This window comes from Zingiber officinale, chromosome 8B, assembly GCF_018446385.1.
Source record: "Zingiber officinale cultivar Zhangliang chromosome 8B, Zo_v1.1, whole genome shotgun sequence".
Taxonomy (NCBI): domain Eukaryota; kingdom Viridiplantae; phylum Streptophyta; class Magnoliopsida; order Zingiberales; family Zingiberaceae; genus Zingiber; species Zingiber officinale.
The window spans coordinates 67,487,615-67,510,648 of NC_056001.1; the positions used below are offsets into that span (position 1 = coordinate 67,487,615).

At 35.6% G+C, this 23,034-nt stretch overlaps 4 protein-coding genes across 4 annotated transcripts; 3 read left to right on the plus strand and 1 right to left on the minus strand.

Annotated features, from left to right (window-relative positions):
- Positions 1–59: 59 nt before the first annotated feature.
- LOC122015676 (transcription factor E2FB-like) lies at positions 60–4,836 on the plus strand. Its single transcript, XM_042572692.1, has 14 exons — positions 60–528; positions 1,813–2,002; positions 2,232–2,291; positions 2,386–2,471; positions 2,541–2,629; positions 2,744–2,798; positions 2,906–2,958; positions 3,030–3,080; positions 3,177–3,225; positions 3,328–3,393; positions 3,492–3,568; positions 3,688–3,916; positions 4,172–4,238; positions 4,336–4,836. Exons 1-14 carry the CDS (start codon positions 340–342, stop codon positions 4,473–4,475), a joined length of 1,401 nt encoding a protein of 466 aa, XP_042428626.1. The 5' UTR covers positions 60–339; the 3' UTR covers positions 4,476–4,836.
- Positions 4,837–10,871: 6,035 nt separating this feature from the next.
- On the plus strand, positions 10,872–14,402 carry LOC122015677 (rho GTPase-activating protein 5-like). The gene is made up of 5 exons (XM_042572693.1): positions 10,872–11,593; positions 12,411–12,531; positions 12,618–12,737; positions 13,286–13,516; positions 13,619–14,402. Exons 1-5 carry the CDS (start codon positions 11,202–11,204, stop codon positions 14,147–14,149), a joined length of 1,395 nt encoding a protein of 464 aa, XP_042428627.1. The 5' UTR covers positions 10,872–11,201; the 3' UTR covers positions 14,150–14,402.
- A 1,388-nt stretch (positions 14,403–15,790) lies between these two features.
- Positions 15,791–17,389, plus strand: LOC122013430 (40S ribosomal protein S25-like). Its single transcript, XM_042569708.1, has 4 exons — positions 15,791–15,930; positions 16,030–16,104; positions 16,192–16,326; positions 17,064–17,389. The coding sequence occupies exons 1-4, from the start codon at positions 15,928–15,930 to the stop codon at positions 17,175–17,177; spliced, it is 327 nt and encodes a 108-aa protein (XP_042425642.1). The 5' UTR covers positions 15,791–15,927; the 3' UTR covers positions 17,178–17,389.
- An 889-nt stretch (positions 17,390–18,278) lies between these two features.
- LOC122013930 (alpha carbonic anhydrase 1, chloroplastic-like) lies at positions 18,279–18,897 on the minus strand. The gene is made up of 3 exons (XM_042570142.1): positions 18,658–18,897; positions 18,482–18,588; positions 18,279–18,390 (listed from the first exon to the last, which is right to left on the minus strand). The coding sequence occupies exons 1-3, from the start codon at positions 18,895–18,897 to the stop codon at positions 18,279–18,281; spliced, it is 459 nt and encodes a 152-aa protein (XP_042426076.1).
- Between the last annotated feature and the right edge of the window lie 4,137 nt (positions 18,898–23,034).

A 23,034-nucleotide genomic window follows, 5' to 3' on the forward strand; every position in this document is an offset into this window, starting at 1 on the left:
AAATTTAGCAAATTCAACTAAATATTACTAGGGCTCACGCCTTCCCTCCACATATTTATCCGAAGTCTGAATGATTTCATTTCCCTCCCTCGCTGCCTCCTCTCGTCGTCTTCTTTTTTTCTGCTTTCTCTTTCCCCTTTCTCGTTGCCGCCTTCCCTCGACCCCACTCTCCGCCTTCCATTTCCCCGTCAGAGCCCTCAGATCTCCGATTCCAACCTCTCGTCTTCTATCTGGTAACTCATCGGCTGGTTGCCATCTCGCCGCCGCCGCCTCTGAATACGAGGCAGAACTAGGGTTTTGAGCCCTCAGATCCCCTGCGGTCGGCGATTGTCTAGGTTGATGACCGGTGGGGAGGCGACTGGGAACCGATCGGGACTGGAGCTGGGGCTCATCTTCCAGCCGCCAACGCAGAAATTGGCGTTTGCCTCATCGAGGCCTCCGTTTTCCTCTCTGGAAGAGTACCACAGGTTCGATGGGCTGCGGGGGGCAGCGGATGAGATGGTCGATGCGCTGGTGATTAAGACTCCCGTGAGTTTCTGGTGGTGATTTGTTAGTGTCCGTTTCATTCTTAAAATGAACTGGATGACGTCTCGGTTTGGTGATCTATTTGCGTCGTTAATTTTTTATTGAGGGTTTGGAGGGTTTATATTTTTCACTCGGGAAGCTTTATTCACTGTATTTTTTTCGCGTTTTCCAAACTATCTTTTTTTCTTTTTAAGATTCTATTTTCTTTTTTCGCGTTTCTTTTTGAGAATTTCTTGGCATTATCATACTATAATCGAATTACAGTATAAAAGACTAATCTTTTATGACGGGTTACTAGACATAATTCTAACACTTGATAGATTTTTGTATTCGCCAAATTGTCTGTTTTTTTCCCTCTCTTTTTAAGGTTTGCTGCTCAATTGAGCATCTGCATAGTTATCTAGGAACTATAGTTCCGCTAAAGAGACTAGCAAACATAGTTTGGGTATGATAAAAAAAAAAGTTACTTTTTCTTTTCTATGATAAAAGAATATTTTTGAGAATTTCTTCGCATTATTATACTGCAATCAAATTACAGTACAAAAGACAACTTTTATGATGGGTTACCTAACATGATTCTGACACTTAAATACTTCTCTCTCATTTGCAACCTTTAACTTGCCGCACTACTATTGTGTGAGTTGTGAATCCCCGTCAATGAAATGGAATTGTTTGGTTGCTCACTCTGTCCTTCCAAAGCATGTATCTATTTGCCTTTAGTAGTACTGAGATCGTAGATACTCTCTGTGATTCACCCTAAGTGATATAGGATAAAATTCATTTTGCACTCTTTAGTGATTTGTCATTAACAATTATGAATTGTTGTCATATTTGACAATTGAGTTCTTTGTTTGTTTCTAGTTTCAAGCTAATTTTGTGCAGGGCTTCTAAGCCCATCAGATGAACTCCAGGACAAGGAGCTTTTATGGACATGTTTAGTTATTACAAACTGCTACCATTTGTACATCTGTATTTATTTCTGGATTCATGATAATCTCATCTGCTAAACTAAGTAAAATTGAGCTCATCCTCCCAGTGAAGTGACTACAAATAAAATCATAATCATCCTGTGTGCTTTTAAATGAACTAGGTCAGTGACTGTTCACATGCTATAAAAATTCTATCTTCCCCCATGTGTTAGTTGGAACTCATTTTAAATCATGATAAGTTTTTGAATCTTATACCCATAACATCTTCCCTTGTTGATTCTAAGGTATCTCTTTATCTTATAGATTTGTCCTAACTTTCATTCTTCAAATGTCAATTGTGTTCACTATCTATATGTAGTTGAAGCCAAAATTTGTGCCCGAAGATAACGGAATGATAGAGGTAAGTGAATGGGCAACCAGCCCTAGATATGCTGGAGGTACTAGTTCTTTACTCACACCAGTATCTCAGAAAGCAAGGAAGGCATACAGTAAGTCTAAGGTTGTGAAGCACAATAAGACAGTCATGCTAACTCCTGCATCAAATGTTGGTGAGTATATATTTTCTTCAAATTATCTGCAAAATATGATTGTATGTAAATTTAATTGGTCAGAAGTACTAATCAATCATATAGTATGAATAGTTTGAGTACTACTTAATTGTATATTATGAATAGTTTGTTTCCATTTTTATTTTCTTTGTCATATGACCAAGTTTTGTGATACTTGAGCAATGGTCTATATTTATTGGAATATTGACATTGTAATTTGGCATTTCAGGCTCACCGTCAAGTGATAGTCTTACTCCAATTAGTTCTTGTCGTTATGATAGCTCCCTAGGTGAATAAACTTATTGCTTTGAAGTTGGTCAAGGTTCATTTGCTATATAATGTAGATCTTAACTGCTTGTAACTTAATTCTTGGAGTTTTCTAGGTCTTTTGACGAAAAAGTTTATCAATTTGCTTAAACATGCACAAGATGGTGTCCTTGATTTGAACAAAGCTGCAGAAATATTGAAGGTGGCATAGTTATCTGTAATTTAAGCACTTATCTTTTAGCTTTGCTTGAACAAGACATCTGATATACAGGTACAAAAGAGGAGGATTTATGATATCACTAATGTTCTTGAAGGCATTGGGCTTATAGAAAAAAAAATTAAAAACAGAATTCGCTGGAAGTAATCTTCTTCCATCCTCTCACTTGTATCTTTACTTATTCTTCTGTTTCTTCTACTAGATTGTTGATATGTGAATACTTCACCATGTACTAAATGAGTGACATCTCATGACAGAGGAGTGGATGACTTGGCTCCTGTTGTGGTTGATGGTGATGCTTCAATTTTACAGGTCTCCCACTTGCCACATGCTTTGTTTCTGTGTATTAACTATAGTCATTTGGGCAATTTTCTCATTGTGTTGAAATAATGAGGAACCTTTTTCTAATATCATTTTAGGCTGAAATTGAGAAATTTACATTGGAGGAGTGCAAATTAGATGATCTTATCAGGTATCTTCTAGTGATGTTGGACAGTATAATAAAAAAAGTGTAGCAATATTATGGCACTAAGTATTTTGCAGCCAAATGCGAGAAAGATTGAGGGAGCTTACTGAAGAAGAAAGTAATCAGAAGTATGTTTCCAGTTTCTCCATTCATTCATTTCCATTCAGACAATGGAAATTCTTTGCTCCAATAGTCACTCAGTGATTTTTTTTTTGTTCCTCTAGATGGCTTTTTGTCACAGAAGACGATATCAAGGGCCTTCCATGTTTTCAGGTTTCAATAATTTGCTTAGACATTTTTGTTGATCTGGAAATAGATATGTGTTGCTATAATTAATTGGGGCCATTTTTGGACACTGTTGTGCCTTATATGCAGAATGAGACCTTAATAGCAATTAAAGCACCTCATGGCACTACCCTAGAAGTTCCAGATCCCGATGAGGCAAGTAGAAGCCAGAAAAATTATTCCAAATTCAATAATTTTCTAGTAGACCTTTTTGTTTGTACACATTCTGAGTGTTTTTCTGATTCCTAGTGCAGGCTGGAGAATATCTCCAGAGGAGATACAGAATTGTTCTAAGAAGCACAATGGGTCCCATAGATGTTTATCTTGTTAGGTATCTTGTTCTTTCCCTTTTCAGTCAGTAATCTATAACTTCAAATGGAAGAAACTTGAACGCACACTTTTCCTTATCAATACTTATTTCCTATTTCTTGCTTCCTTTTTTCCTGATAGTCAATTTGAAGAGAAGTTTGAGGAGATGGGTGGTGTGGAGACACCTCCAAAGCTTCCTCCATCAAATTCTTGTTCTGTTGACTGCTCTACTGCACCTTGTGTTCCAGAAGAGAGCAGAGCAAATGGGATGGAATTTGATACTCAACAAAATGAGAGGATATGGTCTGACGTGAACTTTTCACATGATTTTAGTGGTGGTATGATGAAGATTGTTCCTTCAGAGATAGATGTAAGTGTTTTGTGGACGATGCAAAAATGTCACAGTAGTCTTTTATTTGTTCCTCCCTTATGCCTAACCTCAAAACTTTCATCCACAGCTCAAGTTATATCTGATTTTTCCTGTTTACTTTTTTATTTGTGTTTTTGTCCATTGGTCTATTAATTATCTAGGTAAATAAATGTTATTAGATCATTTTCAATTGATGAGCATGAAGATGGATTACGATAAGTATTTGCTAACTACTTTTAATTTATTTCTCTGCAGACTGAAGCTGATTATTGGCTTCTATCAGAGGCTGATGTTAGCATCACAGACATGTGGAAGACAGCACGTATCCTCCTCAAGATACCAATGCTATTTTATAAAAGAACTTTTATACTCGTCTAACACTCTTAAATGCCCATTTAGAACCTTGACTTGATTCACAGCAGAGGTCCAATGGGACAGCATGGGTAGATTTAACACAGACGACTTTATTACAGATGGTGACGCCGCCCCTAGATCTCCAATTCCTTCCTCTGGAGTTGGAATCAAAATCCCTGCTGATGCAAATTCCTCACAGAGATGAGTGCAAGAACCAAGATTTTCATTTTGGTTTGAGCCTTTCAGATTCATTAAGCCCTTCCTACAGAATGCAGAATGCTTCTTGCGTGAGCAATCAAGTTCGTCAAGCACATAGTCCTCATAAATGCTAAAATGAAAATGGCCGTAGTTGCATTGGTTGGCATACCATACAGGTTGGTCTATGCATCCATCTGTTGGCTATCGAGCGACTTAGTAATGTAGTCTCCAACTGTCTAGCTGAATGAGTTGTGCCATGGAAATAGACTATGCTTCTAAGTTATGCATATTGTATCTGATACCTTTGTGTACTTGGGATTATGTATCTCTTCTCATGAACGATAAGGTTGGATAGAAAGCTTTTTGTATCTGACTGAATGATTGAAATCCTGATCCAAGTTGAGGCACTAGTGGTGGTGTCAAATGTGTGCAAAGGTTGTGGTGCTAACATCCATCTAGAGGAATTCAACAGTAAGAAATAGTAAAAATCCTACTTCATGTCTAACTTTAAGCTCTGGCCTCTACCTTGCAGTGGACTTGTCTGAACACGATATTATTTGATAAGAATTTCTTTATATTTATTTAGCAATAAATACAAATAAAAAAGTTTTTTTACACAATTTAATGACATGATGATTGCCCTTGATTCCACAGCCACTAAGACGGTGATTTATTAGTTTGGTCAAATTAATAGCAGTGTACTTGATTCTTTCAATCTGTTTAGTTCAGAATTAATTAATATTTTTTTAAGAGATTAGTTGTTCGCAATTTATTGGCATTACTTTTTTTATCATCTACAGGAAATATATATATAAAAAATAGTTTTATTGATTTCTTTACAAATATTTTTCCTAGTATTAATATTTTTTCACAAAATGATTATTTTCTATAAAAATGAATTTATAATATTCAATTTTTGTAAAATTGCTTTTCACTCGTTCTATCTTTGTTAGATTATTATATCGCAAAGAATAATTTTTTAAAATACGTATCATTAATAAGCCAACAAAGTGGTTAACCTAACCACTAACATAAATATGCTAAGTCAAGTTGGTTAAGTTAAATAAATTAGTTGCGTAAGTATTTGAATTGATCAATTGAAGTAAAACCTTATATGCCTATCATAGTTTATTTTTAAATTATATGAAAAAGGTAAATTATAAAATTAATTTATAGCCAACTAATAAATGGTTAGCGAGTGAGAGTAATTTTTTTCTAAAGATATATACTTATCAAAAATTAATCTATGCTCCATCGTAATAAATATGTCATCTTCTAATCCATCGAGGAGACAATTAAATTGATCAAAGATAGACAGACAAGTGAATAAATAACAAAAGAATTGAATGTGTTTAACAAATCGAGTAGAACATATAAAACAATTAAAAACCAAACTGAACTAACCCAACAGAAATAAGTGGAGTATCCCCACACAAAAAACTTATTGCAGTTGTTTTGAGTTCAAGCCGATTGAGATTGCTGAGCAAAAACAAAGATTGTATTAATCTCAAGTGCAAACAAAGATCTTTCAACTGTTTTTATTTCTAATTGGCCTCACATATCCTGCTTACGTCGATGGGTCACCGATTTGGCTCTATAAAATTTTTTTAATGACCACTAGAATAAATCAGAGACGTTTCTATATTTTTAGTTGCCAAAATTAGGACTCAATTCTTATATGTCTAGAAAATTAAGAAGGCGTCCTATTACTACACCATTGTCTAGGGCATCTTTCAATTATTTTTTTGGATGGAGTTCTTTCAACATTTTTTAAATATTTTTAATTTTTTTCATGCTAACTAATTCTAGGGTGACCGATCTAGTTTCAAGAAAGTTTTCCACCGACCACTAAGATAAATCAGAAAGTACTAGCAGGCGGTCCATTAGCCTAGAGTTTTTAGGCCAACCATCCATTAAAGATAATTCATCCATTAATTCAGTAAAATTGAGACTCGGTCCTTAGATGTTTGGGAAATTGAGAAGGCGCCTTGCCTCTATACCATTGCTCGGGGTTCTTTCAACTATATTTTTTTTTTACTAGATATCCAACTTACACCTACTAATCCTAGGATGACCAACCCAATCCTACAAAAAATTTTCATCGCTCATCAGAGTAAATCAAGGAACAAGCACTCACAGTGGGTGGTCCATCAACCCAATATTCTTAAGTCAACTACCCATTAAGGTAAATTCATATGTTAATTTGTTAGAACTTGATCCTTGAATGTTTGGGAAATTGAAAAGGCATCATGCCACTGTACTATTGGCTCGAGGGCTTTCTTTCAACTGTTTTGGAGTAAAAAAGATGATATCATTTATCTTAAGTGGTATTGTTAATCTCATGACAAGATATATATAGGTAAATCACAAGGCATTTTGTCCTACCATAGCAACCCTTTACAAGGGGAAATTAGATATCCAATGAAATATATACCAGTTAAAAATTTATCCCAGAATCTATTAGAACAAACATCTATCAACTATGATCACCCATAAGAACATTTGTTAAATAATATAATAATAATAATAATAATATTATTATTATTATTATTTTAATTGAAAAGTTAATTAAAAATATTTTTCTTTCATCTTCAGCTAACTTTGCATAATTTAGATATATGACTCTTCGAATCGATTAATCTAAGAGGTAACTAGTTCGATCTTATAAAAAATTTTATTGATCATCAGGGTAAATCAATAGCACCCACGGAGACCTATCCAAATAATTAATATTCTTAGAGATGTCATCTTATCAGACAAAAAAAATAAAAAAAAAATCTCTACAATACATTATAACTGAAATTCAATTTTTGAATATCTAATTAACCGCTTCAAGAGCTAACCATTATATCATTATTATAAAAGTATAAACACAATAGAACAATGACTCTAATTTATTTTATAATTTAGATATTCAATTTTTTTCAAATCAATTAATTTTGAACATTATGATTCATTCAATCCCATCCAAATTTCTTATGGACTGTCAGACTAAATAAAATGGAAATCCATCTAAACCATCCATATTTTTAAAACTGTCATTCTATCATAGGAAAATTACGCACTGGTACCCCGGCAGTGACTCAACTGTTTTGATTGGATGTATGCTGGTCTAGCAAATATAATTACAGCAGCCGCAGAATCTTTCATCTTTGTTTTTGGGATGATTAATCATGACGCTCATCGACAGAACACGATAATATCTTGTAATGGCTAATTAATGTCTCTCTAAACATATCCATTAATATCATTAAATTGCAGTAATGTTCTAGCTTGCATTTGGACCAAAATGTGCAGCTCTGCGTGTTCAAGATTTTAACTCGAAAAAACAAAAAAAAATATGAATCAGGTAACCGAACCTGTGAAGATCGGTTAGGCACTATAAAAATTTTCACCGGATGTCAGACAGATTGAAAAGGGTCCATGCTAGACTGTTCAAAAGTCTAACATTTTATAATTATACTTTCAATTTAGAAAAAAAAAAATCTATAAACACATCATAACTTAAAATCAAACTCTGGCTCAGTGATAATTTTACATCCTTCTTAAATTAAATGAAAAAAAATAAATTAATCAGATAAGATATCACCAAACTTGAAGCGATTGATTCTGTCCCACAAAAATTTTTCATCGTCCGCTAAGTAAATCAAAAAGTGCTCGTGATAGACGACCCAGAAATCCAACACCCTGAGTTTCATATCTTATTTGAAGAAAAAATTTCTATAAATACCCGTAACTGAGAATCAAACTCTAAGTCAAGTAACGTCAAACCTGAAGCGACAGGTTAGTCCTACGGAAGTTTTCTACCAATAGCTAGGGTAAATTAGGAAGCGCTCGTAGCGAGCGGCCCAAAAGTCCATCATCTTTGGTTGCGAGTCCCGTTTAGAAGAAAAATCTCTATAAATACTATAACTGAGAATCGACCGATGAATATCTTGGTGATAATTGATCATAATCTTTAAATAAAATAAAAAAAATGATAAATCCAGTTAACTACAGTGACTAACCTGAAGGATGACTTACCTGATCTCATAAATTTTTTTTATTGATCATCATGATAAATTAAAAAATGTTCACGATGAACAATCAAAAACTTAGTAACTTTACCTATCCCATTTAAAAAAGTTCTTTTTTAAAATACATTATAATATACTTATATTCTAAATATCGTACTGCCATACCATAGACCTGGACTCTTTAAATCGAACGAAGAAGAAGGACAAAGGTGGTGCAATTAAATAATTTGCTAATCTATAAAATACGATAAATAGAATAGCTAGCAGATAAAGAATAGGCTAAATAATTTTTAACCCCCTGTGTTTTTCATCCAAAAGTAGTTTGCCCCCCTATATTTAAAAAATGACACTTAGCCTCCATATGTTTTAAAGAAAAAAGAAAATAATAATAATAAATGACCAAAATAGTCCTTACTTTTATTTAAATGTTAAAATTATGGCTAAATAAGTCCTTTTTATTTTTCATCCAAAAGCAGTTTCCCTCTTGTATTGAAAAAATGACACTTAGCCCCCTATGTTTTAAAGAAAAAAAAGAAAAAAATAGTTAATGACCAAAATAACTTCTTTACTATTCTAAATGTTAAAATTATTCTAACTGAACATCCTTATTTAAAGTAACCTTAGATTTTTAGACAAAAAGGAAAGTAAAAAATAAAAAATTTTACATAATCATTGAAAGCTTAATCTTAATCAAACCTGATTTATATATAGGTCAAAAATTTCACTTGTTCCTAAAAAACTCTCACAAAATTTATACATGCACCAGTAAAAATTTTGTGAGATTTTTTTAGGAATAAGTGAAAATTTTGACCTATATATCAATTAAGTTTGGTTAAGATTAAGTTTTCAACGATTATGTGAAATTTTTTATTTTTACTTTTCTTTTTGTCTAAAAATGTAAGGTTACCTTGAATAAGGATGTTTCAATTAGAATAATTTTAACATTTAGAATAGTAAAGGAGTTATTTTGATCATTTACTATTTTTTTTCCTTTTTTTCTTTAAAACATAGGGGGCTAAGTGTCATTTTTTAAATACAGGGGGAAACTATTTTTGGATGAAAAATAAAAGGGACTTAAAGTTATTTAGCCATAATTTAACATTTAAATAGCAAAGGGTTATTTTTGTCATTTATTATTATTATTATTATTATTTTAAATATAGGGAGACTAAGTGTCATTTTTTAAAGGGTTAATAACTTTAAGCCCCCTTAAATTTTATAGCGAGTTACATTTTGCCCCCCTCTATTTAAAAAACTACACTCAACCCCCCTTTGACATGAAGTAAAAAAGAAAAAAAAAAAAAGAAAATGACCAAAATAACCCTAATCTAAATGACTTCTAAAAAGAAAATGAAAAATGAAAATAAAAATCTTATAAAACCGTTAAAAGCTTAACCTTAACTCAACCATTTATATATAAGTTCAAAATCTCACTTGTTTCTAGAAAATTATCCTCATAAAATTCATATATGTACTAACATAAATAACAGAAAAATAGTAACTCTGAATTCTAAATTAATGAATCAAAATTAAATAAAAATAGAACAAAATTTATCATTAAAAATAAAAAATGAAGACCATTTATGATTTAGCTGCTTTGAAATAAAAATTTACTTTGGACAAAAATTAAAAGAGTGATTTTTTTTCTAAATCGTCAAAGGGTATTCATTTTATTTTTTTAATGATAAATTTTGTTCCATCTTCATTTAATTTTGATTCATTAATTTAGAATTTTAGATCTTTTTTTATTTGATAAAATGAGTTTTTGATTGATTAATACTTTTAGAGTTGTTGTTTTTCTGTTATTTATACTGGTGCATGTATTGTGGCATAAGAAAAAGGTGAATGCACTCGCCCCAGCACCCCCGCCAACCCGTCTCAGAGCCAACATGAAGGAGGTAAATTTATACTGGTGCATGTATGAATTTCGTGAAGATATTTTTTCTAGAAACAAGTGAAATTTTGGACCTATATATAAATTAGATTTGGTTAAGGTTAAGCTTTCAATGGTCTTATGGGATTTTTACATTTAGAATAGTAAAGGAGTTATTTTGATCATTTACTATTTTTTTTCTTTAAAACATAGGGGGCTAAGTGTCATTTTTTAAATATAGGAGAAACTACTTTTGGATGAAAAATAAAATGGGCTTAAAGTTATTTAGCCATAATTTAACATTTAAATAGAAAAGGGTTATTTTTGTCATTTATTATTTTTTATTTTTTTTTTCTTTAAAACATAAGGAGGCTAAGTGTTATTTTTTAAATATAAGAGGTAAATTACTTTTGGAAGGAAAACATAAGGGGTTTAAAGTTATTTAGCCTAAAGAATATTCAACGTCCTTCTTAAGTCAAACATCAATGCCTCTTCTTCCTCTTCCGCCCTCCGCCTCTCTCTCTCTCTCTCTCTAAATGAAGTTTCCTGTATTCTGGACCGTTTTCTTTCTCTAGCTAAAGCCGTAGAGCCAGACGACGACGGCTACAAGGGGATTTATGGCCAAAAGCTTTGATTTTGACGTCCCAGAGCTTCCAATCCTTCCTTTTTTGTCGAGGATGATGGAGGAGTAGAAGAGCTGCGACATAAAAATCGGATCTTTTACCAGCCGTCGTTGTGAATACCCGAGCTTTATCCAGCGGCCATCAACGAACCTCCGTTTCTTGTTTTCTTAATTCCGGAATCCTTAGTTGGTTGGTCCTGCATAATCCGTTTCGCCCAAGACATGGCGGAGGTGCTCCGATTCCGCTCTCGCTTTTCTTCGTCGCCCCCAAGGCGGGAGATTTATTGCGACCCGAGCGATGGCTCCGGCGGAGAGGATGAGGAGGAAGGGCGAGGGTGCAGCAGCCGCGAAGCGGTAGAGAGGAAGGAGGAAAGGAAGAGTGGAGGAGGCGAGGAAGAGGAAGGGCAGCTGTCGGTGTTAGCGTTGCTGCTGACGGTGCTCCGGAAGTCGCTGTTAGGGTGCAAGGCGGTGGCTGTCGTCGACGAGGCCATGGAGATTAGCTGGCCAACGGACGTGCAGCACGTCGCCCACGTCACATTCGACCGGTTCCGCGGCTTCCTCGGCTTGCCCGTCGAGTTCGAGCTGGAGGTTCCCCGCCGAGCCCCCTGCGCAAGGTCTGATAAAACTCTCTTCCTTTCCCTGTAGAAACTGAGCTTTTTTTTAGTAACTTTGATTGCTCTGAACTCGCACTGTGCTTCTCTTATCCTCTTCCTACTTTCGATCCTCTCCTTCGAGCAGAGGTTCTTTGGATAATTCTGAGCTTGGTAATTAGGGAGATTGGACTTTTGTTAAGCTATCTTTGACAATGGTGATTTGTTGATCCCCATGAAGCAAGTAAATGATACATCTTCACAGTGATCTCTTTGTTTTTTGTTATATTTTGATGGCAAATGGGAAACCAACTCTAAATCCCTCTTCAGTAGACATTGTTGGTAACTTGCTATTCTTGAATTTGTTTCTAGTTTGCTATTTTGTATTCCTACTTTTGTCGATGAATGACTATATAAGGACAACCTTCATAAGCTATTCTTCTACATTTTTACCTTGGTGTAGCTTGTTACATGAATCGCGAGTGAGAAGGTTTTGTATATGGTATAAGGAGGCAAGTTTTTTCAGAGTTTACTGCTTTTTCTTCTTCTTGGGTTTAAAAAGTGAATGTTGTTCGATAATCATAGATTAGAATAGATTATCAGCAAGTTAGCAAAGTATTTGGACATGTAGCCATGGAAGATTAACAATTCTAAAGGTGCTTCTTGTTGACTTCACCACACTCTTTGTAGTTCCATTTGATCAATGTTTAGACTTAAAAAGGATAATCATGCCAATACTTGAGGTCGATGAACTTGCGAACATAGCTAGCGAAGTTAAGTTATAGGTTACCATATACATCTATTTTGGGGGTTCATACTAACTCTTGGAATTCTGCTGCAGTGCAACCATCTTTGGCATTTCCGCCGAGTCTATGCAGTGTTCATATGATTCCAGAGGCAATAGTGTTCCGACGATTCTGTTGCTAATGCAACGTCGTCTTTATGAGCAAGGCGGCCTTTGGGTACATTCACTAATCTCAAATAAGTAAATAAGCTTTGTGATTACACATTCTGGCTCCTAGAATTCAACTTTGTTGATACTGAACAGGCAGAAGGAATTTTTCGAATCAACGGTGAAAATGACCAAGAAGAGTATGTGAGGCACCAGCTGAATAACGGCATAGTGCCGGAGGGCATTGATGTTCACTGTTTAGCAGGCTTACTGAAGGTAAAGAGTATTTAGCTACAATCTTTTACTAATGTTGTCATAGTGGTGGAACACATGCTCAATTTTCATCATCAGCTCACTATTTTGATCAAAGTTTCATCCAATTAGTTGTTATCCTAATTAGATGACATTACTTGGGGTTTTTTTGTTAGTTTTAAATCGAGTGATATTAACAAATAGGACGATCGTCTAATGGAAATGGTCAGGGTTTTTGATCTCCATGTTTGCATGTCTCTGCTTTGATTCAACAATGAGTGATACCACCGAAATCGATCCCACTCTAGGTGTGTTTTTCACACCTTATTGCTCTTGGCTCCATATTTTCATCTGATTACTTCAGCCGCGAACTGGTTCAAAATCTTATAAAACAATGGACATGTATACCAAATTGAGAAAGCGAACTTCAAGAATTTGAGTTGAATCTGTAGGTTTGTTAGGCTTTAAACTTCTTGTTCGGTTTGGTTCGATGCAACAATTACGAACAAGCTCAAAAGAAAATTCATCTCCTGATTGATTACTTATCGTCCTTTTCTTCAACGATTCTTCAGGCTTGGTTTAGAGAACTTCCATCGGGATTGTTGGATTCACTTTCATCCGATCAGATAATGCAATGCCGAACCGAGGAAGATTGTGCTCGACTAGCCACATTGCTGCCCCCGACTGAGGCTGCGTTGCTCAATTGGTCTATCAACTTGATGGCTGATGTTGCCCAACAAGAACATCTGAACAAGATGAATGCACACAACATTGCAACTGTGTTTGCCCCAAACATGACTCAGGTAATCAATCGAGGCAGAATATCGGTGCTTAGACATTGTATGGTTGTTCACTTCCCTATCAAAGTCTCAGTAACTGCATTTCTGTTTTCCATTCAATTTCAGATGGCAGATCCTTTGACAGCATTGATGCATGCAGTGCAAGTGATGAACTTTTTGAGGATGTTGATCTTGAAGACCCTCAAAGAGAGACAAGGTTCTTCGTTCGATGATGTATTCGTCTTCAGTGCTGATCCATCCGACGAGAATGGTTGCGGCAGCCCTCCGTATAATCTCAAGATTTGCAATCATCAGGGAAGTCACCATGTCCATGTCATAAAGCATCAACAACCTCTTTTGCTAAATCCTTTTCGAGTTGCCAGAGAAAAGTCCAGCTCTTATGAGAATTCTGCATCTAAGGAGAATGCATTGACCTTAACTGGATCATCGAATGCCCAGGAATTATCGACAAATTGTCGTAATTTTCCAGTTCATTCAAACTCTCCGAGAAAGAAGGGACGCAGGTTGAGCAGTCCAAATCACAGGAAAGGAAGAAGAACAAAAGGAGCTAAAGCTTCCATGCAAGATGAGAAATCACAAGAAACAAGTAACTTGAGTCGTATAAATTCGAAGGCCGAATGCGTAGAGGCTATTTGATCGTCGCCATTAATCAGTTCTTCTTCTTTGTTTGTTCCTCTGTTAGAAGCATGTTGTTCCAGTGTTCATACATTCTCAGCTTCAAGATTGAATCTTGAATAGTCAAGGTTCCATCTGTGTTCTACTACTATACGTTCAATCGTAACAAAAGATGATTGCAATCATCTTAGATACGGGTGGAATACTACTATGGCTACGTTTAGTTGGATCTAATGTAATAGAACGATGATTATATTTTTTTGTTTGGTGTCCATTATTTTTTATAAGTAATGTAATTCATATTATTATAAAATGATAAAAATATCCTGCGACTTTTACCGACGGGTCGCAAGCTTCACCTCTGTCGAAGCTTGCGGCAGCCACCGGCAACTAACGGGCGTCACCACTGGTCGTTGTCGGCGGGCGGCGGTGGGGGGCCGGCGGCGGGCGGCCGGTGATGGCGAGCGACAAGCGGTGGCGAGGGCGGCGACAGACTAGAGGTATATTCGGCATTCAAATTTTAGTTAAGCAATGACCTCGTAATGCAATCGGATTACATAGTATTTACTTTGTAATCCGGATTACAAAATTTCACTACCTTTTGTAATCAAGATTACATTACATTACAAATTTAAAGTTAAACCAAACAAAATAATCAACCTTGTAATGTAATCTTGATTATATTATAAGGCAGATTACACCCTACTAATGGCTACGTTTGGTTGGGTGTAATGTAATGAAATTTGTAATATAATCAAATTTGTAATGTAATGTAATCTTGATTACATTATTACGTTTGGTAATATAATATATGTAATATTTGATTACAAAGACGATTACATTCTTTTGTTTGGTGTCCATTATTTTTTATAAGGAATGTAATTCATATTATTATAAAATGACAAAAATATCTTGCGACTTTTACCGACAGGCCGTCGCACCTCTGTCGAAGCTTGCGGCAACCGCCGACAGCTAGCGGCCGTCACCACTAGTCGCTGCCGGCGGCGGGCGAGCGACCGGCGACGGGCGGGTGGTAGCCGGCGGCGGGTGACCCACAACGGGCGGCCGGCCGGCGGTGGGCGGCCGACCGACGTCTGGCGGGCGACGACGGGCGGCGGCCGATCGACGAGGGGCGGCGGGCGGCTGACGGCAGGAGGCGGTCGACGGGCGACGGGAGGCGGTCGACGGGCGACGGACAACGGTCGACGGGCATCGGACAGCGTGTGATGGGTGGTCGATAGCGGGCTGTGGGCGGCGATGGCAAGCGACAAACGGTGGCGGGGGACGGCGACTGACTAGGGATATATTCGACATTCAAATTTTAGTTAAATAGTGACGTCGTAATGTAATCGGATTACATAGTATTACTTTGTAATCCAGATTATAAAACTTCACTACATTTTGTAATCAAGATTACATTTATTACAAGTTTAAAGTTAAATCAAATAAAATAACCAATTATATTACAAGAGGCAGATTATACCCTACTAAACTTATCATATATGTTTAATGATTTGCTACACGTTTGTGATCAATGTAGATCATTTGTTTGTAAACTTACCGAGAAAATATTTGTTTCTTATTTTCTGGTATCGAAATGTTCATCGAATTATTAATGGGCCATGATATGCGTGTTAATTGGGCTTGGTATGCCACGGCGCATGCAATCCATCAGAGACCTACTGACTTGGCACGCAAAAACCCTAATAAAGCTGCCGCGATATCCCTTTCATCAGGAGGCATCAGCGCCGCTGCGTTCCTCTTCTGTTCTTCTCAACGTTTTGATCTAGAATCAGCTGATGGTATGCTCATTGACGTTCTCCGTTCGCCTTCTTCCTCCTTCGGTTTGGGATATCTTCGATGTAGGAATTTGCTAATGGGTTTTCTGATCCGTGTGGCAGGCGCCGAAGAAGGAAAAAGCCCCGCCTCCGTCCTCGAAGCCGGCCAAATCTGGCGGAGGAAAGCAGAAGAAAAAGGTAGGTGCATGGTTCCTAGGCCTTTTTATGTTTTTTTCTTAATTTGTGTCGTGACGGTGCTCAAGTGAATTGGTGTTGGACTTACAGAAGTGGAGCAAGGGAAAGCAGAAGGAGAAGGTGAACAACGCTGTTCTCTTTGATCAGGCAAACTATGACAAGATGCTCTCTGAGGTTCCCAAGTACAAGCAAATCACCCCTTCTGTGCTCTCTGAGAGATTGCGGGTAAAAGATCTCGACTTTATGGATCGACTGTTTAGTTCCTGAAACTATCCAGTGATTTGCATTGTTAGATGTTTGTTGAAATTGATTTAATATTATCACATTAGTAACCTCCAAAATTTAGTACTTAACATTGTCTTTAGCAATCGGTAGCATACATCACATCTACCAAAATGAATCTTCTGGAGCACATCATGTAATTCAATTCCTATTAGCTGACTGATCGGAAACATTGATTGTTAGTCAGGTTTTATAAGTCAGCTAGTATAACTCATCTATTTAACCTTTTCATATGGTTAAATGCTTCACACTAGGAATTACGGGTATATGAGTTAACATCTTTTTGTTGTATGTAGATTTTTTTTTTCTCCTGAAAGATTCATTGTTTTATTGTTATTTGTCTATGTAAAAATGAAAAAATATAATTTTTTTCATTATTTTAAATGTTTTGTGTTTGTTGGTGTACTTAGAAGGCAAAAACACACTTCTCTTGACTGATCAGAATCCCTGACAATTATCATTGAAATTGGCTTGTGATAATTATTGATAATTTATGTTCTTTTGAGATGCTTCATGTTAATGGTTATCACATATCATCATTGCAATAATCTTTTATTTTGCTAATGGAAGCTGTAATTTGTCCTCCTAAAGCATAAACATTCTCAAGCTTTCTATTCTCTTTTTTTTTAATGTCCTATAATGACGACAAGCTCACACAGTTATCCCCTGTGCCTTTTCAGATCAATGGATCCCTAGCTAGGAGAGCAATAAAGGATCTGATGGCAAGGGGTGCTATAAGGATGGTCTCCGCCCATGCCAGCCAACAGATTTATACTAGAGCCACAAACACCTAGGAGGTTGTATTTCTTGGAAATTAGTATGTCCTGCTTGGATGTTTTCTCTATGATATTTGAGTAATTTGTCAGGTTAACCTTTTATTGCTTCTTTTAGCAAAGTTCTTTGAGCTCATGCTTCACGCATCAACTAAGTTGTTTTTGATCATGTGTCAACTTACCAAGTTGGTTAACTTTTTTCATTCAATTAAATATTCTACTTGTTAAGATTATTTTTTAGACCTTTTCAATTCTTGTGCTGTTGATCCATTAGTTCCATGCAGTATTGCATGGATCCAACCAGTCAAATTGTAGTTTTATTTAATGATAGACAAATTTTCCAAAATTCAGTTTTATTCTTGGTATATAAGCATTACCGGTATTGCTTTGCCAAAAAGGTTTCAGGAATTGCCTTCATTGTACCAATGTGGGTAACAATCTTGATCAAGGGGCATAATATGAACTTCTAGTGATACTGTCAAGTACAATATAAGCCTATGCATATTCAACTCATCCAGATGATTCTGGTGGAAATGCAAGGCACAGGTCAATCAAACTAGTCTAGGATCAACTGGACTTGGACTCACTATTCTTGTCGGACTTGTTGGAGTCAATATTCTTGACTTGATGCATTTCATCATAGAGTCGCACAGTTCGGCCATTTATTGGCTGGGTCGGTCTTGAATTGTTCTTATACTCTGCACTCAAGGGTGCTTTCAGCAAGTTAGCTTGTTCCTCTGTCATCTTTCTCACCTGGAACAGTGATAAAGAAATGTTAGCTTCCGATGCGGAAGCACAATAGAATTTAACTGTGCAATAGAATTGAAAGGTACCTTGCCAAGGATAATCCATATAACATCCTCAGTGCAAGGAGGGGTGGTGAGGGAGCCAACATATCTGAAGTATTTACGAGTATGGCGCACCAAGGTTCTCGTTTGAACAAGCCCAACTGGGATCCTTGCCTCTTCGTCTCCTGTGCACGTATCCTGTTGCAGTTGCTGCAGCTCGTCTTGCAACTATGAATTTTAAGGTAGTATCCGTATCAGTTCTTTAAAGAATTTTATGGACCTCTTCCCTGTTTAGTAGTATTAAAACTGCTTGGTAATAACTGAAGTCATGTTTTCAGTCTACCTGTAGAAGGAAAGCATCATTACTGCCATATTGATACAAGATCGCAACAACTGTGATATTGTTGTCGGCACTCTTGTGGATTAGCTGAAGCTCCATAGGAAAACTGATGAACCAATGGTTAGCCAGTAAATAAAATAAAACGAAACACATACACAGGTTTCATGTGATTTTCTTAGATTGGTAGATGTTAGTACCTTTCTCCATCTAATGTGTGCTCAGCTGGTAAATGCCAAACCATTTTTTCCAAGGTGTAGTTCTTCCCATCTACAGCCATAATCCCAGGACCTTTCTCATATACTAGCTGCCAGATTAAACCATTAGCAGTGAACAAGTTCTTTTTGTGAATGTCGGATCGGGTGAAGGATCGAACCTCAATGTTTAAGCCATTGTTGATGATTGTCGCTCGCGTCTTATTATAATTCCTGTCGGCTGGTTTCAAATCTGGGTCGTTGCTTGTAATGTTCTTAGCAATGTTTATCGGAGATTGCTTTTTCCCCTGAGAACACAGACTGAAATCTGAGCTTAAGCTTCCCCATTTGTCGGGTCCATTTACGCCACTGTATCCATATCTGACGAAGCCTTTTGAATCATCATCAGAAAAAACTAGCATTAGCTTGAGTTCAGAGAATTATAGAGGGAAAAAGAGGGGGGGACTATACCGGTTGCTCTTGGGCAAGCTAAAATAAGGGATGCAATCCCTAATAAAAAGATGGCCTTCAAGTGACTCATTGATCGAATTCACAAATCGATTTAGGTTTCTCTTCTATAGATTGTTCATCCATTTAAAGTGTTTAACAAGGTGGGGAATGAATGGAGGGTGTGACTTTTCGATTTTGAAGCTAAATTTAGATGTTGAGAATGTATGGTTATTATGTGTCGGGCAACCTTAACCACTGTCATGAATCCTAAACAAGTAGAAGTATAGTGATAGAAACTTGAATATCTATTTTGAGTTTAATAATGTGGAGGTTTGTATAATCGATTATTTTGTGCGATAAAAACCAAGACTCCACACTTAGAAATAAATAAGTGAATGTATACCTTGTTTACATCTAACATGTTAGCCCTCGGGGCAGTTGGGAAATAAATCTCCTATTTCCGTATTATACTTTATCCGTCACATGCTTACTCGGATGGTGTGATTTACCTCCTTCGTGATGGTCTTAGGTCAGGTATGATGGGAACACTGGAGGCGAGCGTTTCATCTTTTGTCACAATGTTAGCTCTTGAGCTTCCAATAATAATTGAATTCTTATAATGCATTTAGGGATGGATCTAGAGTTAGAATTGGGAAAAGTTTGAGCTATATTCTTCGAGATAGAATAAATACTAAATAGTGATCAAGTGGTTCTTGTTTTCTAAACTACAGAGTTTATATCTACAAAGTTGTATTTAACACTTAAGTAATTTATTACTTAAGCTAAATTAAATCTTACCTTCAAATCGTGTTTTGCATGGCTATTACCTAAAGGAAAAAGGTAAAAATAGGATTGAAGAGCCTAATACGTATAAAACCAAAAGTGAGATTTAGACGTGAAGTGGTAGTCAACGTCACGTTGACCGGGGTAAAAAAGTAGTGCTCGGTTTGGTCAAATCACTAGACCAGCACGAACTAGTGGGACTTTAGTGCCTAGTCAACGTCGCATTTGGCGTTGTAAGAGTATTTAAATGCGCAAGAAACTAACCGTGGTTTGGTTCCATTGGCAGAGCTTTTTTGTTGCTCAAATAAGTTGTTGGGGGAGAAAATAAATAAATAAATTAATAAATTTGCGAGGTGATGAAAGTAAATGAATATTGATTTAATCGTGCCGCGTGATCAGCTTTATCCAGTTTACCATGTATTGTTTCATAGTCCAATATAGTTTTTAAAAATATTAAAATAAATATTTATTTTTAAATAAAACTTTCTTTTAAGCATGATTACTTGTGAAATATATCTAAAAATTAAACCATCTAATATTGAAAATATTTAACAAAACTAGGTGCGAATGCGTAAAGGAAACTTTAAAATATCACTACAAAAACTTTAAATCACAATTCCTTTGCCTAATAGATTTAATCATTATTTTATTAAGACTATTATAAGATATATCTAACTTAAATCATCTAATAGTGAAAATATTTGACAAAACTCCATGTAAATACATAAAGGTAATTTACTTTGAAGAAGACCACAATTTCTTTGCTCAAGTGCTCTCTCTCACCTTCCTTTAAAATATTTGACTGATTCATAACATTTGATGCCCTACCCACTTTCCCCACCAAACCGCATGAAACAAACAAGACTTCATCTAGTTAATAATAAGACTCGGAATTAATGGTGGCAAAAGTAATATGAAAGGTTTTATTTTGTTTTTGAATATTTTATTACTATTATTTTCACAATCATCACTAGATAGGATTCAAATGGATCTTGGGATGAATTTTTTTTTAATGAATCATTGACTAATGTTGGGTTGATGGATTATTCACTGTAAATATTTTCTAATTTATCCTAATGGTAAAGAGAAAATTTTTATGAGATTAAATTGTTGGGATTGTAAACATAATCTCATATTGAAAATATATGGAAAAAATTATAGATTTATAAGAGAAAAGATATCTCTATTGGCATGAGGTCTTTTGGGTAGAGTTCAAGAGCAAAAACATAAGAGCTTAAATCCAAAGTGACAATATCATATCATTGTAGAGATATCTAAATTCTTTTTGATTCTACAATTGGTATCAGAGCCCAGACTGTCAAAAGGTTTAACCACCGACTATGCACAAGAATTATAATCCGATTGAGCCATGTGAGTACAATATTGACCTCTAACAAAGAAAATGGAGGCTCTTATGTTCGGATCAAGAGAACCAGACATTAGGCAGGAAGTCCTAGTTGTGACTAGGTAAGGAAATCCTAGTAGTTCGGATGGACCGAGGGACAGGAAGACCTGGTGGGTCGAGGATCGGACGTGAAAAGTCTGTGATTTTTTGTTTGAGAGGGATTGTTGAGATTATAAGGTTGTAAACATAATCCCACATTAAAAATATATGGAAAAGATCATAAATTTATAAGAAAAAAGATATCTCCATTAAAGATTTAGATTAAAATGAATAATATTATATCATCATGAAAATATTTAAATTTTTTTTTTGATGATATATGAAATAATTCGGCGTAACTTTGATGCACGATCCAAACCTAAAAAAAAAATAAAAAAAAAAAATAAAAAAAAAAAATAAAAAAAAAAAAAAAAAAAAAAAAAGCCCTTCTCAGTTCTCCCCCATGGCATTCTGCAAAATATTTGCAATGCGAGGGCCATGGTGGAAACCTCCCTCTTTTAAATAGAGACCCACCACCTTCCTCCTCTCCACCCCCACACACAGTCCGCTTCATAAATCCAATCTTTTGCTGGTTTTGAAGTGTCAAGTAGGATGGGGAACTGCTTAGCTCTCCAGCAGAGTCATTCTAAAGCAGAAGTAGAGCAAGTCGGCGGTCCGGGAAGCCGAGAGGAGCAGGAGGAAGAAGAAGGTGTCATCAGAATCAAGTTGGTCTTGAGCAGGCAAGAGGTGGAGGAGATTCTGAAACAAGGAGGCATCTCCCATGGCGACATGATGTCTCTGCTACAGAGAGAAGTGAGCAAGAATTGCTCGACCGAGAAGAGGAGGAGCTCCGACTGGAAGCCAGCTTTGGAGAGAATACCAGAAGGACAAAATTTGTGCTAGCTCTTGAAGCAAATAAATAAATAAATAAATAGCCCTAGGCTTAGCACATATGGTAAATGTATATCATAATTTGTTTGGGCAAAGCTAAGTCTCAAGGGATGCATCGTCTTATTTCACCATGTACTTTATGCCCATGCTCAATGGCGTAATCAGGATTTTAAATTAGGAGGAGCTATTTTAAAAAATTTTAAATATTAGTATGGATGAATTTTCACAATCTAAAATTTAATTTTAAATTTAAAGAACCAAACATTGATCTTAAACTTAAAATTTTAGACCTTAACTCTAAGTCCTAATTGAAACAACGATCTGTCTATCTATAAAGTTTATCTATGTCTTAAAATCGAAAATTGATATCATTTTCTCATAATATTTAGCATTCTTATAACAGTGATAGCGTATAACACGACGGAGGATGTAGTCTGCATAGAGAGAAAAATATAAGATAAAATTTTCTCAAAATCATCATAATTCATTTTAAATCGATCGAACTCGCTTAAATCTTAAATTTACTTTGGTCATAACTCGACCAAATCAATCCCGATTTAAATCAACGTAATCATTATCTGTGTCTACATGTTGGATTTAGTTCAAACCTAATCTAATTTTAATTTAACGTTCTCACTTTATGTTCTACATTTAATTTATCTATTTATTATTATATATGTTATTTTTAAAATTTAATATTTAATCTTCCTAGTCATGATATTTTTTTTATAAAAATGGTACCAATGAATAGCTTAAGATAAGAGCTTTCCAAATTTGTAATCAATTTCAATCTTCTGATGACAAACGATGATTAATCGATCGATCAAATTAGCGATGAGGACTTTTCAAATATATGCGCACCCCTTCTCGTAATGTGGCTATGCCCCTACCATTTCACTTTTTTTTTTTCTTAAAGCGAATAAATAGACAGATTTTTTTTTCTTTTACTTATTTTTCTTTTTTGGGCCAAAAAAGAAAAAGAAAAATATAAGAATAAAATAGACAGAAAGATATAGTCAATTACAATTTTTCATGTATTATGTTTTGTATT

Bases quoted from the DNA above. Each gene is read 5' to 3' on its own strand.
- LOC122015676 (XM_042572692.1), top strand. From the start codon at position 340: ATGACCGGTGGGGAGGCGACTGGGAACCGATCGGGACTGGAGCTGGGG. The intron at 3,569-3,687 runs GTATCTTGTTCT...TTTTCCTGATAG, and splicing joins ATAGATGTTTATCTTGTTAG to TCAATTTGAAGAGAAGTTTG. The intron at 3,917-4,171 runs GTAAGTGTTTTG...ATTTCTCTGCAG, and splicing joins TTGTTCCTTCAGAGATAGAT to ACTGAAGCTGATTATTGGCT.
- LOC122015677 (XM_042572693.1), top strand. From the start codon at position 11,202: ATGGCGGAGGTGCTCCGATTCCGCTCTCGCTTTTCTTCGTCGCCCCCA. The intron at 12,532-12,617 runs GTACATTCACTA...GATACTGAACAG, and splicing joins ATGAGCAAGGCGGCCTTTGG to GCAGAAGGAATTTTTCGAAT. The intron at 13,517-13,618 runs GTAATCAATCGA...ATTCAATTTCAG, and splicing joins TTGCCCCAAACATGACTCAG to ATGGCAGATCCTTTGACAGC.
- LOC122013430 (XM_042569708.1), top strand. The intron at 16,105-16,191 runs GTAGGTGCATGG...TTGGACTTACAG, and splicing joins GAGGAAAGCAGAAGAAAAAG to AAGTGGAGCAAGGGAAAGCA. The intron at 16,327-17,063 runs GTAAAAGATCTC...GTGCCTTTTCAG, and splicing joins TGCTCTCTGAGAGATTGCGG to ATCAATGGATCCCTAGCTAG.
- LOC122013930 (XM_042570142.1), bottom strand. From the start codon at position 18,897: ATGCTAGTTTTTTCTGATGATGATTCAAAAGGCTTCGTCAGATATGGA. The intron at 18,589-18,657 runs GTTCGATCCTTC...TTAATCTGGCAG, and splicing joins ACAATGGCTTAAACATTGAG to CTAGTATATGAGAAAGGTCC. The intron at 18,391-18,481 runs GTACTAACATCT...TTGGTTCATCAG, and splicing joins CACACATTAGATGGAGAAAG to TTTTCCTATGGAGCTTCAGC.